At 42.0% G+C, this 19,324-nt stretch overlaps 1 protein-coding gene across 1 annotated transcript in view; it reads left to right on the forward strand.

Annotated features, from left to right (window-relative positions):
• The first annotated feature begins 248 nt into the window (after positions 1-248).
• Positions 249-19,324, forward strand: part of KCNN2 (potassium calcium-activated channel subfamily N member 2) — a 138,942-nt gene continuing 119,866 nt past the window's right edge. Inside the window, exons 1-3 of the mRNA XM_054489162.1 lie at positions 249-464; positions 1,279-2,570; positions 3,211-3,306. Coding sequence (XP_054345137.1) covers positions 443-464; positions 1,279-2,570; positions 3,211-3,306 — 1,410 coding nt within the window. The 5' untranslated portion in view covers positions 249-442. The remainder of the gene's footprint in view (positions 465-1,278; positions 2,571-3,210; positions 3,307-19,324) is intronic.

A 19,324-nucleotide genomic window follows, 5' to 3' on the forward strand; every position in this document is an offset into this window, starting at 1 on the left:
TTTTTGTTAGTTTATTAGAGAGTAAATAAATAATGATACCGAACTCCAACAAAACTCCAGCACTGTCCGTGGGCAGCGACTATTCAGCCCAAGCTATCATTCTTAATAATTTCCCTGCCAGGCTGCGACTACCGGGGTGAATCAGGCCGCTCCAGGCCCCTTTCCCACCCGCCGCTGCAGTTAGGACTTGGCAAAGATGCTCGATGTTTGCGTATTTGTGACCGGTCTTTGCTTTGTGTCTGCGCTGCAGGTGAGGAGGAGGAAGCGAAGCAGAAAAGCGGCTGGAGGCCGGCGGTGGCTGAGCAGCCCCCACACCTTTGAGAGAGCCGCCTGCCTCTCCACCGCCAAGGAAGCCCTCGGACCTCCGGATTCGGGCTGCCGGAGGGCCGGAGGGCCTGAGCGCCAGAGCCCAGGACCCGGCGGCCGGGGGCGCCAGCCCCTCATGTTCCGGAGAAGGCGCAAATGTGAGCTGGCGGTAGCGGGGAAAGCCCTCTGCCCCCGCCAGGGGGGACCCGGGAAGCCCGGCCGGCTCTGCCGGCAGACTGCGGGAATCCCCTCCTCCGGCCCCGCCCCCACCCTCCCCCGGCCGGGGTGCCGAGGCGGTTAACCCTACCCGCGCCGCAGCGCACTTGGGCTAGAGCGCCGCGCACCCAGTCCAGACTCCAGAGCCGGCCGGCGGGGAAAGATCCGGTCGCGGGGTCGGCTATGATCCCGCAGCGGCCAAGGCAGGGCTCAGGTCCCGGGATTCTCCCCACATGCTGCTGCACTGGCGTAGCCGGTCGCCAAACTTTTTCTCCCCAAAGCCAGTGCCCCCGCAGTTACTTGGCGGGCAGCCGGCAGCCCACTCTCGGCGGGATGATCTGGGAGAAGCGGGCGTGGGACGAGGGGGCTGCTGTTTTGCAGCCCTGCGAGGCGTGCAGGCGGAGAAGTGGTCGGGGTTCCACACCGTCCCTGCGCCTGCCCCCTGGCCAAGGTGGCCCGACGTGCTGCAGTGGCTGGCGCAGGTGATCCGGGCAGCGCGTCCGGCACTAGTCAGGGGGGTAGCTGCACGGGAGGGAGCGGCGCCTTTCTTTTTTCTCCTCCCCCTGCAGCCCAGCTGCACTGCTTGGGGGCTCTCCATCTCCACGCAGTCAGCAGGCGGAATCCCTGCCCTGGAGCGCCCTGGCTCTGGACTGCACCCCCGTAGGTTTTGTCCTGCAGATTCCCCTCCCCATCTTTCTCTGCCACACACGCTTCCCTAAGCCGCGCGCGCCGCAAACTCGGTCTCGGTCCCCGCAGGTGATGTCATGCCCATTGTTTTGGTGCGCCCAACCAATCGGACTCGCCGCCTGGATTCTACCGGAGCCGGCATGGGCCCTTCCTCGCACCAGCAGCAGGAGTCCCCGCTCCCGACCATAACGCATTGCGCAGGGTGCACCACCGCTTGGTCTCCCTGCAGCTTTAACAGCCCTGACATGGAAACCCCATTGCAGTTCCAGCGCGGCTTCTTCCCAGAGCAGCCGCCGCCGCCGCCGCGCTCCTCACACCTGCATTGCCAGCAGCAGCAACAGAGCCAGGACAAGCCGTGCCCGCCCTTCGCGCCCCTCCCGCACCCTCACCACCACCCGCACCTCGCGCACCAGCAGCCGGCCAGCGGCGGCAGCAGCCCATGCCTCCGGTGCAACAGCTGCGCCTCCTCCGGTGCCCCGGCGGCGGGGGCGGGGGATAACCTGTCCCTGCTGCTCCGCACCTCCTCGCCCGGCGGCGCCTTCCGGACCCGCACCTCCTCGCCGCTGTCGGGCTCGTCGTGCTGCTGCTGCTGCTGCTCGTCGCGCCGGGGCAGCCAGCTCAATGTGAGCGAGCTGACGCCGTCCAGCCATGCCAGTGCGCTCCGGCAGCAGTACGCGCAGCAGTCCGCGTCCGCCTCCCAGTACCACCAGTGCCACAGCCTGCAGCCCGCCGCCAGCCCCACGGGCAGCCTCGGTAGCCTGGGCTCCGGGCCCCCGCTCTCGCACCACCACCACCACCCGCACCCGGCGCACCACCAGCACCACCAGCCCCAGGCGCGCCGCGAGAGCAACCCCTTCACCGAAATAGCCATGAGCAGCTGCAGGTACAACGGGGGCGTCATGCGGCCGCTCAGCAACTTGAGCGCGTCCCGCCGGAACCTGCACGAGATGGACTCAGAGGCGCAGCCCCTGCAGCCCCCCGCGTCTGTCGGAGGAGGTGGCGGCGCGTCCTCCCCGTCTGCAGCCGCTGCCGCCGCCGCCGCTGCTGCTTCGTCCTCAGCCCCCGAGATCGTGGTGTCTAAGCCCGAGCACAACAACTCCAACAACCTGGCGCTCTATGGAACCGGCGGCGGAGGCAGCACTGGAGGCGGCGGCGGCGGCGGTGGCGGGAGCGGGCACGGCAGCAGCAGTGGCACCAAGTCCAGCAAAAAGAAAAACCAGAACATCGGCTACAAGCTGGGCCACCGGCGCGCCCTGTTCGAAAAGCGCAAGCGGCTCAGCGACTACGCGCTCATTTTCGGCATGTTCGGCATCGTGGTCATGGTCATCGAGACCGAGCTGTCGTGGGGCGCCTACGACAAGGTACAGGCTTGAACCCCAGCCCACGCTACCGGAGTCGGGCACTGGGTGGTTGGGATGGGCACTGGCGGGGACCCTTTGCCTGCGGGTCCCTAGTCTGTCCGGGACGATCAAGGGAGCCCGCCAGGACAGCGGGCGCGTCTAGGACGCGCATCCGTAGTCAGCTAAGCAACTCGGAGATGAACCCTTTCCGCGTGCAGCCAAAGTTCTCGAGGCAGTTAAGAGTACTCAGCGCATTCGGGCACCTTAAGTAAGTGGTTCTGGGAGTCAATGGGAAAACCATCTGTAATTCATCCCCTCGTGAATTATGTTTAGAAGGGCCCTTTCAACCTGCTCTCTTGAACTCAGGAGTAAGTTCCTCTGGTTTTGCTAGCCTGGAGGAGCGGCGCTTCGGTTCTCTATGGCGTGGACCCAGCAGCCCAGCCACGCGTCTTCCCAGTCTTTCCAGGTCTACTCTCGTCTCTTTTGGTTTTGAGGCCGAGTGATCTGACAGATCACAGAGCCAAGACAGGTGCACCCATCTCCCCTTATCTTCCTTCTGTGGGTTCAGGTCCACCTGTGGGGGACTGACTGACTCTGGGGACCTGGAAGGCGGTTAAAAGTGCTTCTTTCTTAAAAGTGCTTCTGTCTGACTGTGTTGCAGGCGTCGCTGTATTCCTTAGCTCTGAAATGCCTTATCAGCCTCTCCACGATCATCCTGCTCGGTCTGATCATCGTGTACCACGCCAGGGAAATACAGGTAACTTAGGTCCTGCTGTTTATGAATGACCCAAAGCCCTACAGTCAGCCTAGAGAAACGCAAGGCAGCAGAGGCTTTTTCCAAGCCGTCATGTCCTTGCTTGAGGTTACAGAAGACACATGCTGTGTTGTTACCGTCAGCACCTGACCTGTTCTTTCAGGAAGTGGAAAACAACACAAGGCAGGGTAGCATATAAACATGCAGCATTTTCTGAGATGTATTTGTTGGACCCTTAAGATTTTTATTTCTCTTCAATAGGTGGATCCTTTTCTCCAGATCAGTCACATTTTGTTCCTTAAGGCCAGTTATGCTCTAGTTTTAATCTGGAATGAACTTGTGTTCTTGTTTGAGACACATCTTCCTAGTGGGTGCGTCATTATGGGAGATTGTATCTATCTATATAATCTTCTGTAATTTAGCATAGAGAAGAAAATTGGGTGATGAGTTGCTGGCTAATTTATATAAATGAGATATGGGAAAAGATCTAACCCCTTCCTAAATCCCCCACCATTAAAAAAAACTGTTGTAAGTTTAGAATGCAAATTTTGTGTATCCAGTCATTAAGTATTTTTTAAAATGTAATTTAAGAGTTAAGGCCACTGTCTTTGTGAGTTTTTTTTTTTATTTGAAAATATTTATTTTGTTTAAATGCAGCCAGGAGCTCTATATTTGACTGTTAGTATCCATATCAGAATGCTCTATAAAACTTTACGGGTCATCTTGTCAGTTGTTAGCCTACACAGGAATATTAAGGCTTTTAAATTAAAATAAGTATAGAGTTTTCGAAAATTAGATTGGGACTTTTTTCAGCTTAGAATTTGCACTGTGTGGGAGGTGCGGTGGTTCAGGCCTGTGGTACTGGTGCATGAGAATTTGCACTATGTATTTTCTGATTTTTTTTTTCTTTTTTGAGCAATTGTTAGACATTTGGTGGTACTTTGAGACCCTTAATTTAGGCCGTCTTCCTTTAGACCGCCTCAGATTTAAGCTGCCTTTCAATTTAAAATCTTATATAGGATTTGCTGTTGAAGTAATTTAGTATTAATTTAAATTAAATTAATTTTAAATTAGTAATTAGCAAACACAAAGTAAATATGGAAGAAATCGTTTTTAATGATTGCCCAGACAAAATAGTGATGCACATTACTCCAAGTGCAGAGGGAGAAATTACTTCACCTTGCCTTTATATTTGTAAAACTTTGAAAAATGTGTTTTTGAAGGGATGAGGTTGGAGAATGATAATTAGAAAGAGTGAGACTACTCAGAAATAAATTACAAAACTGCGCTGACAAAATGAGATGAACACACATTTGAATTTTTTAAAGTTTTAACAGTTTACATAGATTCGTCTTTAATTCAATACTAGTGATGGTTGGGCTTTTGAGATTATTTTGAACATTTTAAAGTGATACTAAAATATAACTTAAACATTAGAAATCTATCTTTTCATTTTGACTTGAAGAGTAGACAATTAGAGCTGGAAGGAACAAAATAGGTTTAATGGTCCTTTGACTCAGTTTACAGATAAGGAATCTGAAATCAGAAGAGGTAGCTTGCTGGGCCACACAGCTAGACAGTGCACAGTGAAAACCAGCCCTGTCCTAGCTTCCAGGCCATAACGCTTCCTCTGCGAGCTGCTGCTACATGCCAAAAACTGTGAAATGTGGATATTTCTTTTTCTGCAGTTTCCCTCTGAATCCAAAAGTTTGGTATATAAATTCAGTTAAACTTAAAAGATCATCCAAAATGTTCTTACATGTTTTTAAAAATCAGGTTAACTTGAAAAATGTTTTGTTTGGAGGACGGAGTCGTTTTGCTTAATGATTCTGAAATGAGAGACCTTGCTGGGTTTTATTAAATATCAGCTTTGTGTTATTGCCTGTTTTTTGTGAAAATCACACGGCTAAAGAAACATTCATGGGGGAGGACACTTGCTGGTATTAACATCAAAAACAAAGTGTCTTGAAAACATTGACTCTTTAAGAATTTTTGGGAGATTTTTTGAAGTAATTCATAGGAGTCTAAGAGCTACCAAATGTTAACTGTTTATTTAAAAAAATTGATATCATATTAGAACGCTTAAAATTTTCAGAAGTTAATAAAAAATCATATTTTTATAGATTAATGCTTGAAAGCATTCCACTCATTGGCTAATTTTGAGGACCATTTCAGTTATGCATATGCACATATATTTTGATTAGGGTATGTATTGCATGGGTGAGAAAAATGACATGGAATGACCCTCCACAGCAAATATGCACAGTGAACTTCCTTACTGTTGGGCAACATAAACGTTATAGAATGTTATATGTTTTAAAATTCGGTTTATTTTATATGATATGTGGTTTCTGTTAAACCCACTATACTTAAGATAATTTCAAAATAGATGCTTGGGTCATATCATTTAATTAATTTGGATGTAGCTTTTTTACTCGGTGTGTTATCTAGAGGGATTTCTCCTTTAAGCTGAAACTCCAAATTCTTATCTGAGATGCTTTTATTAAAAATAAAACAAAATAAAATGGAGAAGGGCCAAATAAATGTGCAGACCCTTAACTGGAAGTCAAGAACCAGGAAAAGGTAAAGATGGTCTAATTTGTCCAGAGAAGAGCGTCAGCAGGGCTGTCAAATACCTTACTCTGAAACGCAATGAAACCAACTGCTCAGGCTTATGTATATGCGTGGAAAATGATGAATTGCACCCCCCCTCCTTTTTTACTTATTGATGTCACTGCTGTGGGTGTATATGTTTTTTCATAAAAAGTTTTAAGCTAATGAGCACTTCTCGGCTCACGCTAAATAATTCCAAATATATCAATTAGCTTTGAGTTAAGAAACTAAATGCAAGGTTATGCTGCCATTCATAGCGTGTCCTTGGATGTAGCATATAATCTAAAAGGACAGTTTTGCTTTTTCTTTTTAGCATGTCAGTATGATAATCAGATAGTAAAAGCTCGCTAGTGCAGATTTCTGGTGCATGATATGATTTCTCACTGCATTCAGGAAAAGTAAGTGTTATAGCTGACTTTCTGGCTCTGTGTCCTCTGGAACTGCTTAATGAAGCAAGAGGAGGCCCTGACATTTTCATGGAGAACCTTGGAAAGCAAATCCGTGTGACCTTTTATAAAATGTTTATACACACTCTGGCAAAATAAGATGGTTCAGGTGAGTCATGGACGGAAGTGCTTGCATTAAAACAGTATGATGGGGAGGCTTTGTAAGATACCAGCTCAGTAAATTTCAGCTTTGGTGTCATTTTTCAGTACCACAGACAGCTCAGTGCACCAGGCAACAATTTTGTTCATTTTACTAATTACTTTTATACCTCACTACCAAAAATGAAATCACATTTTGGTCGTAATAGTTATAAAACATCAGATTTAGTGGGAGTAATTTTTAGCTAAGGAGATGTTAGACTTTTTCAGGTGATATTGAACTTGTTTTCTATATCTATCAGTAAAGCTAAAAAATAAATGAACACATAAATAAATTTTAATAAATGCCTATGTATCGTGGCCTTATGACAAAAGAAAACATAATAGGGATTATTTTTATACAATTTGGAAAGGTCCCTTGATACTAAGTAAGTAGCCTCCCTACCTCAAGTCTCAAGGTCAAATTATAGGTAAAACAGAAGCATGCTTTTCAGTGACTTTTTTTTTCTTAACCCACCCCACAGTGGGGTTGGAGATGCATCTCTGATGGATAAAGTACAAAACGAAGTTCAACTATCCTTTAAGATCTTCAGCATCTGAAATTTTCAGTGTAGCTTCCACTTCATCTTTTCAGCTTTAGTATACTATTATTTTTCTTATACAGGTAATTTTAGATGAAAGAGTTGTTTAGTACTTTGAGGTAGGCAAACATAAGATTCTAAGCAGGGACAGAAAACCGCTTGGACTAGTGCCTGATCTTTCTGGTTCTCTTGGGTCTTGGAAGAATGGCAGATGATATACTTCGAATTGGAAAACATTTTCATTTGTTTGTTTCTATAATGTACAGCTGACTTTTGAACAACATGGGTGAACTGTGTGGATCTACTTATACACAGATTTTTTTTTTCAGTAAATATAGTGGGCCCTCCATATCCATGGGTTCTGCATCAGCAAAAATACAGTATTCACTGGCTGTAAAACCCTCATACAGAGGGTTGACTTTTCATTTATGTGGGTTGCAAAGTGCTGAAAGACTTAAGTATACATGGATTTTGGTGTCTGTGGGATTCCTGGAACTAATCCCCCGTGGTTACCAAGGGACAACTGTAATTATATAATAAATAGCATTAGGAAAAGCACTGTTTATTTGTCATCTTTTATGATGGAATAACTCTTTTCATCATCTTTAGAGTTAGCTTTTCAGAGATGGACTCTATAGCTCTATAATCGGAAGAACAGTAATGAAAATTTCTCTTCATTCGTGCACCAAGGCCACAGAAAAGAGGAAAGAGTGAGTGAGGGTGGGGGCCTCACCTGGACTAGTTGGGGAGGGGTGGTCCCTGTCTACTAGTAGGCTCTGTGGTTTGCTATGTGAAGGCTCAAGTCTGAAGAAGAAAGAAAGAATGTTCCCTTTTCTACTTCTACAGAGAGCAAACAGGTGTTTGCAGACCATGCGGAAAATACTGCATATAGTTTACTATTTTTATTAATAAAATAACCAATACACATAATAAAAACAATACAGCAGACTTTAGAATAAAAAGTGAAAGTCACATTCTCTCAGTCATGTTTCTCAGAGGTAACCACTTTTAAGTTTTATATATATACCTTCAGAACTTCAGTACGGAATATTTAGGAATACACCCATGCCTTGCTTATATTCTGTAGTATATCTTGGAGGTTTATCCTCAGCAGCAGTAGGGACCTGTTTCATTTTTTTTAGCAGGTACATAAGATCCTATTCTATGGATGTACTGTGGTTTACTTCACCAGCCCTGATCTGAGAGCTGATAGGCAAATTGGAGTCTTCTAAGTTTTTGCTGTTACAAGTAATATTAAAATGAACATCCTTATATATTTATTTTAATCTATTTAGAGTATATACATACGGTAAATTTTCAGCAGTGAGACCACTGAATCACAGGGAGTTTGCATTTTAAATGGAAAGGTATTGCCCACTAGTCCTCTAGAAAGGCCGTCAGAGTTTATGTCTCTGCTTTCCCACATGTTATTCCTCCACAGCATTGTCAACACTGGATGCTATAAAAAGATTTATTAAAGAAATCTAAAAAGTTTACCATTTTCTTACAACACATTTTTTGGTGACAAATTGTTTAAGGACAAAGCTCAAGGCCTCAGGCTTCTTTGCATCTATTTTGTAATATCTAACAGTGCGTTATCTAATCTGCCAGCAAATGGAGTTATCAGAAGCAAATGTTTGCCAAAGTTTTATTATCTCAGTTAAAAAAAATTTGGAGGAGGTTGTTGAAGATGAAGGAAGCTAAAGAAGTAGAAGAAATTATCTTGGATTGGTCTTAAGTTTTCTGCTATGGTAGTTTCATGTACCTATGAGGTGGATAAAAATTATAGCAACAGGTTGAAGGTAAGACTCCAAAAGATAGTGAGGTAGAAAAGTTGCCTGAATTCCTTTGTTGAGTGGCGTTCAGCTCAGTGACTGATGTCTATATTGCCAGCATCCTCTATATCAGAAGTAATGAGATGCTCAGTCCCTTTGACTTTGTGTATACACTGTAGTAACGAAATCACTCAGGACTAATTTTCTCCGCCTGCCTGTGTAAAGATCTCTGCATTATTAATGGGTGTAATGCTAAATAAAGCGATCCTGGGGTGTTTACAGAGCAACATCACAAATGAATGAAGAGTGGAACTTTAGGTTTACCACAAATGGGTTTTCTAGAGTATCCAACCTGTTTCTGGGCCATGTTTTGTATAGTTCAGAGATAAGGGCACTGTGGGCTGTCATCATCCCAAACCACATTTGGCAGGGAGCACCAAGGCAGCCTGCATTGATTTAACTTCAGAGAAGTTATATTCGGTTAGGATAGGAAGTGTTTTTGTGGGGTTGTTTTAGAGAGAATTTCTACTCATTAAGAAATAATATAATATTTGCTACTTTGGGAGTACATTTTCAACCTGAAACTCCTTAAGAATTCTATTTATAAAACTAGAAAACACATGGAGGGATCTTAATTATTGGGCCCAGTATCCCACCCAGCATGAGAATGTCCTTTATGTTATTGTTAATAAAAGTGAGTCACTCAGTTCCTGCTTAAACTCTTTTCCCAAGATTGGCAGTTCATACACGTACAAGGCCGTTTCATTCTTAGCTCTTATTATTAGTAAGATTTTATGTTCAGGTGAAGTCTCATTTTATTTATTCCATATTCAGCATTTTAAAAGTTTCTGAGGTCTGCAATTGCAATGAGGAATAAGACAGGAGGGGCCCTTTCCTCTTGGAGCTGATATTCCAAGGAGGAGGGGTTAAAGAAAGACAAAAAATTAATAATAAACAAAATTTTTGGAAGTTGTGATAAATTCCCTAGAGGAGAGACAAAGGGCTGAGATAGAAAGTTGGGAGGTAAGGGTTGCATACATCAGACAGGACCATCAAGGGAGGACTTTCTGAGAAAGTGACATTTAAACTGAGACATAAAGGGAAAGAAGTAGCCAGTATTGCCAGAGTCTGGGAACTACCTGTGTGAAGGCCTTATGACCAGGAATTTACTGTGTTTAAGCAAATGAGAGCAAACCAGCATAGCATAGCATAGCCCAAGCAGGAGCAGAATGGTACCAAACAGAGTGGGAGGGGATAAAGGGGCCTGATTTTCAAGGACTTGAGGCCATTGTAAGGATTTATGGATTTTTTTTTTCCCCCGACATGCAGTGGGGAAGTCAGTTAAGAGTTTAAAGCAGGCGAGGCTCATGATCCAGCTTAATGTTTAAGCAGGCCTTGTTTTGATGCTGTGAGAATTGGTCTGGATACCATTAGGAAGTTGTTGGCAAGCTGTTTCATAGAGAGAGATGATGCTCACCTGGCTTAATAGCATTCTTGCTTGTAGCAGCCATAGAGATGAGGAGAAGTGGGCTGATTGGAGGTAGAACAGACTTACCAGTGGATAGAATGGGGCAGGTAAGGGCAAGGGCCAATACAAAGATGATTGATGGGGTTCTGGTTGGAGCAACTGAGTGTGTTGTGCTGAGAAGGGAAGACTCAAATTGAGGAGCAGGGTGTAGGATCAGGAATTTCTTTTAGCATAATATATTTGAAATTATGCTGATTGTATATGAGAGTCTGGAGTGCAGAGGAAGTCTGTACCGGATATTTAAATTTGGGAGTTATCAGCACAGAGACTATTTAAACCCACAGGAATTGATGAAATCACTGAGAGAGAATAGAAAAATGAGAAGGTTGAGAGTTGATCATTCTCTGACATCTAGAGGTTGAGTAAAGTAAGAACTAGAAAAAAGAGACAAGAATGAATTGTCCCTGAGGTGAAGGAGTCTAAGAGATAGGAGTGTTTTAAGGAGGGCATAGCACTCTATATTGAATGCTACCAAGGTCTGTTAATATGGGGTAGAGAAGTGCTTTTTGGATTTGGAAAATTGAAGGTCACTGCTGACCTTGATGAGCCATGTCGGTGGAGTGGTAGAGACAGAAACAGACTGTAAGTTTTAGCATAAAAGAATAAGTTGATTTCCCTTTTCACAGGATCACAGAGCAAACATTTTAACATTAGATCCATTTAAATGCCCTCCTAGTTAAATAGTCCAATTTCTTTGAATATTCCTTCTCAGACATTGAATGTCCCTGATCACATCCTTCTGGACTTTACTCAGTTATGTTGAATTTCCTCTTCAAATGAGAAGGTCAGAAACATACCCAGCACTTTCAGATAGGATCTTCCAGTGGGGCTGTTACCTCTCTTCATCAAAAATGCTATATTATGCTGACTCTTATTAGTCTACAACGGTCATTGCTTCACAGAAATTTGCCCAGTGACGCGTGAAATTGTTATTGAACTAAATGCTCAGCTTTACATTTACTGACCCTTTTAAATAGCATCTTGATTTCAGACCAGCATATCAGCCTGTCAGAATTGTTTGAATCATAATGCTAATGTTTATTTGACAAAAACTTGTTTAGGTTTGGAAAATCCTGTGTGTGGATGATCTATGGAATTGGCAAGACTCCAGCGTTTAAATTGGTGCTAGATTCTGTTCCAGAAACGTGGTCGATATTGGTGGTTCCTACTCGATTTGGATACCTGTCGTTGACACATCTGACTTTTCTTTCCTAGTTTTGTGCTAGCTGTGAGTTTGAAAAGTGAACCTTTGGACAAGCCAAGGTCAGAGTTTAGAAGTAGGCCCTTTTTGTTGTTGAGCCATCTGCTCATCCATGATGTTTGAACTCTATGAACTCAATTAGCCACCTCACATTTCTCTAGTTTGTGTACAAGAATTTTATGAGGACTTATTAAAACCTTATTAAAATCCACATTTTCTGTGTATACTGCAGTGTCAGGATCTTTCAGTCTATTAGTGATATCCAAGAAGGAAATAAGACTGATTTGCTTGTAATTTTAGTATATAATATAAGCTCTATGACCTAATCCCTTTACTCTTAAAAATTTTATTTTTTCCCTTCAGATTATAAAATTAATAACTATTCATGTTAGAAAATTTGTGAAACATAGGAAAATATGAAAAGTAATATAAATTAGCCTAATCTTACTACCCAGTGATGACTATTATGTATGTTACCATGTATTTATATAAAGTATATGGACATGCTCTTTGATATGTTGTTGTATAAGGAAATTTTATATTCTCTTCATATAACTTTTTATTGTTTTTCCTCATGTTTAAACATTCTTAATATTGTAGATGCAAGTTTTCTTTCATTATGTAGATATAATCAATTTAATTATTTTCCCTATTTTGGACACTTAAAAATTAGAAATAACATATTTTAAACATTTTTAATAACAAATACCCTTGCACATTAACTTTTGTGAGCATCTCTGGTGATTTCCTAGGGATAAACTACCAAGAGAGAAATTACTGAATTAAAGGGTATTATTTAAGACAACTGATAGCTTGTAAAATTATTCTTCCAAAAGTTTTTATCAGTCCTTTTATTTTTTAAATGCTTTCAAACCACTTTATTAAATGTGGTTTATTGAACTGATGTGGCGATTTCTGCAGTATCTGGGTCCAGTGTGCCAGGTAGCATTGAGTACCGTGCCGTGTAAATCTGGCAATTTGCTTCCCTGTGGTCTCCTCTACCTTCCTAATTCTCCGTGATCTTGGTTTCGAAATATTGGCTAAAAAGGCTTCTAAAAGGGTATCCCTTTTGAATAGTTAAAAGCAATTATATAGAAACAGTGGGAAAGCAATATTGGAAGATAACTTTGTCTACAAATATTCCCAATTGTTTTCATTATGGGAAGCTTTAAAAGTCAAGATTTCTGACAATTTTCTCTCTAAACTTTCCTGCTGAGCAGAGCAATAGGACTGTCCTTTGTGTTGACTGTTTTTACAACATAGTCTTGTGGCTTTGTGCATTCATTCCCAGCTCTGCCACTAATCAGCTGTGTGACCTTGGACAGGTTACTTAATCTCTGTCAACTTCAATTTTCTTGTCTGTAAAATGGGGAATATAGAGTACCTCTCTCATGGGGTTGTTATGAAGATTATATATATATAATTACTTAGAACACTGCCTGGCATGTGGTAAGGGCTACTTACATGTCAGCTCTTGGTTAGTGTTCACTATTCTGGAGTTTGTTGGGGTGGAAGGGGAGGAATTGGAGCCCAGCTTCTCTGGGCTTTAGAAAACTGTGATTTTTTTTTTTCCTTATGAAACTTATGAGAGAGAGCAGGAAAAAAAAAAAAGTGGCCATTCAAGCAGTCTTTATTAGTTTATTAACACTTAATTAGGGTGTGTGTGCAAGCACATGCATATTTTTAAATGAAAGCTTTTGTTGTCTATTAAGGACAGCCATTTGTTTTTTTAAACAGATTCAGTTCTGAATCTTCCTGTGAGAAGGTTTGACTATCTTAGGAGAGAAGTAATAATTTTGTCTGTTAGGTTTTGGATCTGTAGTGATTGTTTAGGTACTATGATGCTAGGCTGACAGTTTGCACCAAAATGGCCATTTTCCACATAAACTTACCATGGGTGTGGTTTCATCCTGGAATCAAGGCCCTTTCTATGTTACATTAACTCCTTCAGGCATCACAGCTGACTGCCTCTCCTCACCTCTAATTAGGACCCTGGTGACTTAAAAGAGTTAAGTGAAGCACTCCTAAAAGTAAGCAAAGGGAATAATTTGGATGATGGAAAATTCTGGTATTAAACTCCTGCTGAAAGGATAAGAGGTAGTAAACACCCTAAGGCATATATGTAAATGACTGTAGTTGGCAGTATTTCTGTCTGTATTCTTTGTAGGTCTACAGGATATTTAAATAAAAGGTGCTTTTTTCTTTTTCTGGACTGGGTATATTTCTGGTGAGAGTTTTGTTTTCTTTGCTACCCTCAACCACAGTGCTTGAAGTACAGTGGTCTGAAAGAACTGGGAAGAATTTCTGTGTGTAAATATGACAAGTAACATCTCGAAATATTCTGGGTACAGTGATTGTTTTGCTTTTTCATCAGGGAGCTCGTATCTTTTCTGTTTTATTTCAAATAATCATTAATTGAATCTGCATTCTGTCCGTCCTTTGTTTAGAATAAGGTGTTATTGTTGAGTGAGTTTTGGACTTTGCTTTTCGAATTTATGGGACACATTGGGATTATACATTGTAAACTTGGAATGAATTATGTAGACCATTCTAACAACTGATATTCTACATCAATAATGTGTCCTTTGCTTTCTTTAATATTCTGGGCATTTTTGCCTGATTATGTAGCTATCTGTAGTGATTATCTGGTTTTAAGATGGGATTGTTTCCAGGTAATTTGACCACTGAGACTTTATTGTCTAGTTACTGAGTTAGTCGTCTTCTGTCAGGAAGCTTTCATTTTCCAGGGGAAATTCTATGCAATATTTGCATATTAGTTTTGACAAAGACATACTGATTTTTCAGGAGAAAGCAGAAAATACTATAGTATGCTTATCATGCTTTTCACCTTGGACAGTAGTTTTCTTAGAATAGTGTCTCCTGTCACAGGGTTAAAAATTGCATGGGTGCTATTTCATGAACTGTTTAATTTTTTACTGTGTGGCTAAGGGAAACTATGCCCTAGCTTTGGATAGTGGAGTATTTAAGAAATTGATAGTAGAGTGTTTTAGAAATTAAAACGTAATAATGAGGCTGAGTATTGAAGTTGTATGCATATAATGTGACATAAAAGTGATGGCTGTGGGATGTGTAATAGTAATCTCATGCTTTTTCAAAGATACATCTAATACTTTCAGGTAGGTACCCAAGCGAAGGTATTGACTGAAAACTTTGTTTTATTTATGTGGAATTAGCTATGAAGTTTTAAGACTTAAAGGTCTTAGCTTTTAGAAACTTGTTGTAAGTCAATTTTCATAAAGGTAAATCATCTCTCACTTGGAAAAAGTCATGTCAGTTTGTCTCTTGAGGTGAGAATACCTGAAGATATATTTATTTAGTTATACATGTCATTGGTTTAAAACCTTTAGCTTACTGCTTGAACCTCTTGGTAATGTTGCAAATTTTAATACTGTTGTTGAAAAATATTTTGAGTTAGAATTTTACTTCATCAGTAGTATTTTAGTCAAGAATTTACTAGTTGTTCTTGTCTGTCAGCATCAAAGAGGTGACAATGAAAATGAGTTTGAGCAGGCTTCTAGAATTTAAGCATGGGTGATACAAAGAGAAATCTCCAATGTGCTTATTATTATTATTTTGCAAAAAGAAAGCAACAACACAATTCAGGGATGAAAACTATTTTTTAAAACTATTTTTGATTTTGTATTCACTGGCTCTTGTGGAGTTTTTATATCATTTAAAAAAAGACTCACAGCGTGTATATATATATATATATAAAATTTTTTTTCCTTTAGCATATCTATTTCACACAGTTTCTTTTAACCTTTTTGACAACTATACCTATTTTTCAGTTGTTAAGTTTTCACCACGTTCTGCTTCTCATCTCCCAATGTGTCCTTTGGGTGTTTCTTACACTGGAGAATGAAGATCCAGCCCACTCACTGTCATGTTCACTGTCTCAGTCTGATGCTATGTGTACAGATTGCTTCAGTGGCAGCTATTTAGGAATAATGTATCCATCAAATGTGTCTTATACAAGTAGCCACAGAAGGAAAGGGGACATGTGTTTAGGACTTAGTCCGTCAAGCCCATGTCAGAACATCCTTCCTATACAGAGACCACACGGAGCACTCAGTGGGCCTGCATCTGCTCTGCAGCATTTACCCAGCAGCAAGAGGTCTCCTCTGCACTAGTGTGCAAGAACACAGATGGCTGCAGCAAGGTGATCAGTGTGATGGAGGGTGAGCAGAAGCCTCACCTTCAAAACTCCAATTATGACATGATGCCATATGGGAACACAATTCAGCAAATGAAAAGCAATAGGATAGGGAGGCTGTTGGTGAGAAACGATAGGCTCAGATGCCCTTGCGACATATGCTGTAGCTGCATTTCCAGGCTGAATGCAAATTTTCATCAATTTGCTCACATTTCCTCTCTCCTCTTTTGTGGGAATGATGACCTGTGCATTCAGTGGGGTCCAAGCTATTGATGATTTTTAATCTTTTTCTTAAACACAATGGGGGAAATTACAATGAAGTGTTACAAGTGTACTTTTCCTTACTGAGGAGATAAAGAGAACAGGTTTTAAAATCATCTCATTGGCCAGCCATGGTGACTTATACCTGTAATCTCAATGCTTTGGGAGGCTGAGGAGAGAGGATTGCTTGAAGGAAGCCAGGAATTGGAGACCAGCCTGGGCAACATAGCAAGACCCCATCTGTGCAAAAATAAATAAATGAAACACTTAGCTGGGTGTGGTGGTGCATGCCTGTAGTCCTAGCTACTTGGGAAGATGACTTGAGCCCAGGAGTTCAAGGCTGCAGTGAATTATGATTGTACTACCACCCTCCAGCCTGGGCAGCAGAGTGAGCCCCTGTCTCTTAAAAAATAAAATAAAAATAAATTATCTCGTTGACTTTATTTTAAATTTGCCTAATGGATCCTTTTGAGGAGCAGCTCTTCCTACCCAGTGCTCACTGAGTCCACCACTGGCTGTGTGTACATAACCTCTCCCTTTTTTTGGCCTCCCCAGACTTGTTTTCATTTAGGAATATTCCTGGGAACATCTGCTGTGTTTTGAGAATACCAGTCACGTCAGGATTCCCACTCTGCCTCTGATCCTGAGGGACATATTGAGGATCCCTGATGCTCTCTAATCCCCCTATGTGCATCATTATGATTGGAGGGTGGAAAAATAAGCGTAAGCGTAACATTTTCCAGTCATGTTGGGTGGTATCCGTTGCTTGTACTCGTGTTTATGTTGGACGTTAAAAGCTTGTGAAAAGCAGAAGAGCTGCTGCTTGAATGAAGGTGATAGATGCCACCTGGCTTGGCCTGTCACTGTCCAGCAGGGTGTGGGTGGCAGCACAGAGTGTAGACCCCAAGAGGACAGTGTAAGGGAAGACGCCCGAGGGACGCCTTCTATCTAGACAGACATTTGTTCCTCTGGAAAGCAGCCCAGACGCCAGTGAAGAACTTTGGCTCTGGATCCAGACAGATTTGAGTTAGAACTCAGTTTTACTCTGTGTGACCATAAGAAGACAGTATTACCCCTCCCAGGCTCATTTTTTCATCTGTAAAATGGAAATGATCATTGTACCTATCTCATTAGATTGTTTTTGGGATTCAGTGAGACAGTGTTTATGAAGAATCTAGCGTGATACCTGGCACATCGTAAATGCTCAGTAAGTCTTCTATTATTATTATTCTGTCATTGTTACTACTCTTCTGTCATTATTATTAAGTAAATGCTGTAGTCTTCACAAGGACGCAGAGCCTAGAATCTAGGAGTCTCTCAAGGTGGGAAGGGAGAAAGGCAATAATGCACCATGTGTCAAGGTAGCTGAAAGTTCTGGTAAGAGGGACATGGGGCAGAGAAGGCAAATATTTGCTTAGTTAGAACAGGGATTGGCAGACTGCAGCCCATGGGCCAAATCCGCCCCCTGAACAAATCTGGCCTACGTGTTTGTATATAAAAAAAACTTTTATTGGAACACAGCCATGCCCACTTGTTCAGGTATTGTATATTGCCGCTTTTGTGCTACGATGGCAGAGTTGAGTAGTTGCAACAGAGGCCATGTGGCCGGCAAAATGAAAAATATTTGCTTTCTGGTCCTTTACAGAAAAAGTTTGCCAACCCCTGAGTTAGAGAAGAGGATGGTCAGCAAAGGCAAGAAGAAACATGCCTGAAAGTGTTTGTTCTGTCTTTGCATCAAAAGCTATTTTATTCTTCGCTCTGATTTTTACTAAGGAAAGTGTGTGGTGGGCAGAGATTCAGGTAGATGCCAGTTGGGAAGTGCAGATTTTTGTAGGTGTAGGTGCAAGGCTTTCTGCTATGGCCCCTATCTCAGGCTTCTGTGGAGGAGTTTGTACCCCTGGGATTGATGTGGAATTGTGTGTTGAATTAGATTTACGTCATCACATGCAAGTGAAATGGCCGTAGTTGAAACTTCTGGTGCCTCGGGGTTGGAAGTCATTTTTGGGAGGGGCAGTATGGGCAGTGTGTTTGACCCTTGGTGGGGCATAACTTAGTCTCAGAAAAGCTAGGCATCTCATTGTGGCTTATAATGTTCTATGACGCTGTCGGTGTGGCTTGCCTCAATCATGAAGTGAGACTCATTTGTTTTATGTTGTGAAGAAAGTATTTTATAGCTGACTGTTCTCTAACTCTGTATTTTGCCGTAAGAAAGCCACAAATTAAGGTGGGAAGCAGTAAAGAGTGTTTGTTATTTTCTTTTGGTCTGAAGTTCTGGCAGCATGTATAATTTATTAATTTGCTTATTGCTGTTTCTAGTGATTAAAGTTATAATTCATGCAAATAATCTTCTCCATTCTGAGCTGCCTACTGGCAACTCCCCTTGGAAGCCCCTCAGCACCTCCCAGCCTTCTCATTCCTCTTAGACCTCCTAGTGGTAGCTGACATTTGCTGTCTTAGAGAAGGGCACCACTGTCCACCTGGGGCCCCAGGGAGGACCCTCGCCATCCCTTTTCTTCTGCCCATCTCCCCACACACTTGCAAGAGTCCTCAGGATACTATGGCCGTTCCCTCCTTAGTGTCCTTGGCATTACCTTTGCTCTCTGCTGACATTCTTGTGCCTTCATTCTGATTTCCAAACTTATTGACTCTTCCTGGGTCCTCCTACAATCTCTTTTATGAATATACTTACTGAATATTTTATAAATATTATATAACATATTATATATTTATAGCATATATTATATAGCTTATATATTATATAGCATATTAATATTTTATAAATATATAGTATAATTATATTGTGACATTATAATGAATAACATAATATATACCATCTATATTATATGTAAAGTGTAAAAATATATAAGTATAGAAAATTAATGTGTTATACATGTCATTTACATAATTTATTTTTTAATTTATATCATTTTATTTTTAGCTTAGACTTAGTATTTTTTTAACTCACTTATTTTAGTACCATCTTAAGAAACAGTTTCCATGAGATTATGGGTTGTAGTACAAATTACCTGTGTTTTCTAGTACACAATACAGTAAAACTGTAAATAAACAACATGCAGCCTGGACTCATCCCAAGGAACATGGAAAACTCCTTTTGGGAATTTCTGTGTCAATTGTTGCTGTTTTCTTCTAACGTGGATTAATGTAGTCTCCTGCTTCCCTCCCCCTGCTTCTTTCTGCTCGTCCATCTCTGCTGTTGCAGGAATGTCTGCCCCAAACACAAACATGGTGCTGTCACAACAATTCTAAAAGAATGCCCTGGCTCTCTGTCTCATTTCATGGTGACAGTCTGTAATGTAGATTCCTGCAGTTCAATACAGAGCTA

Source organism: Pongo pygmaeus, chromosome 4 (assembly GCF_028885625.2).
Source record: "Pongo pygmaeus isolate AG05252 chromosome 4, NHGRI_mPonPyg2-v2.0_pri, whole genome shotgun sequence".
NCBI lineage: Eukaryota > Metazoa > Chordata > Mammalia > Primates > Hominidae > Pongo > Pongo pygmaeus.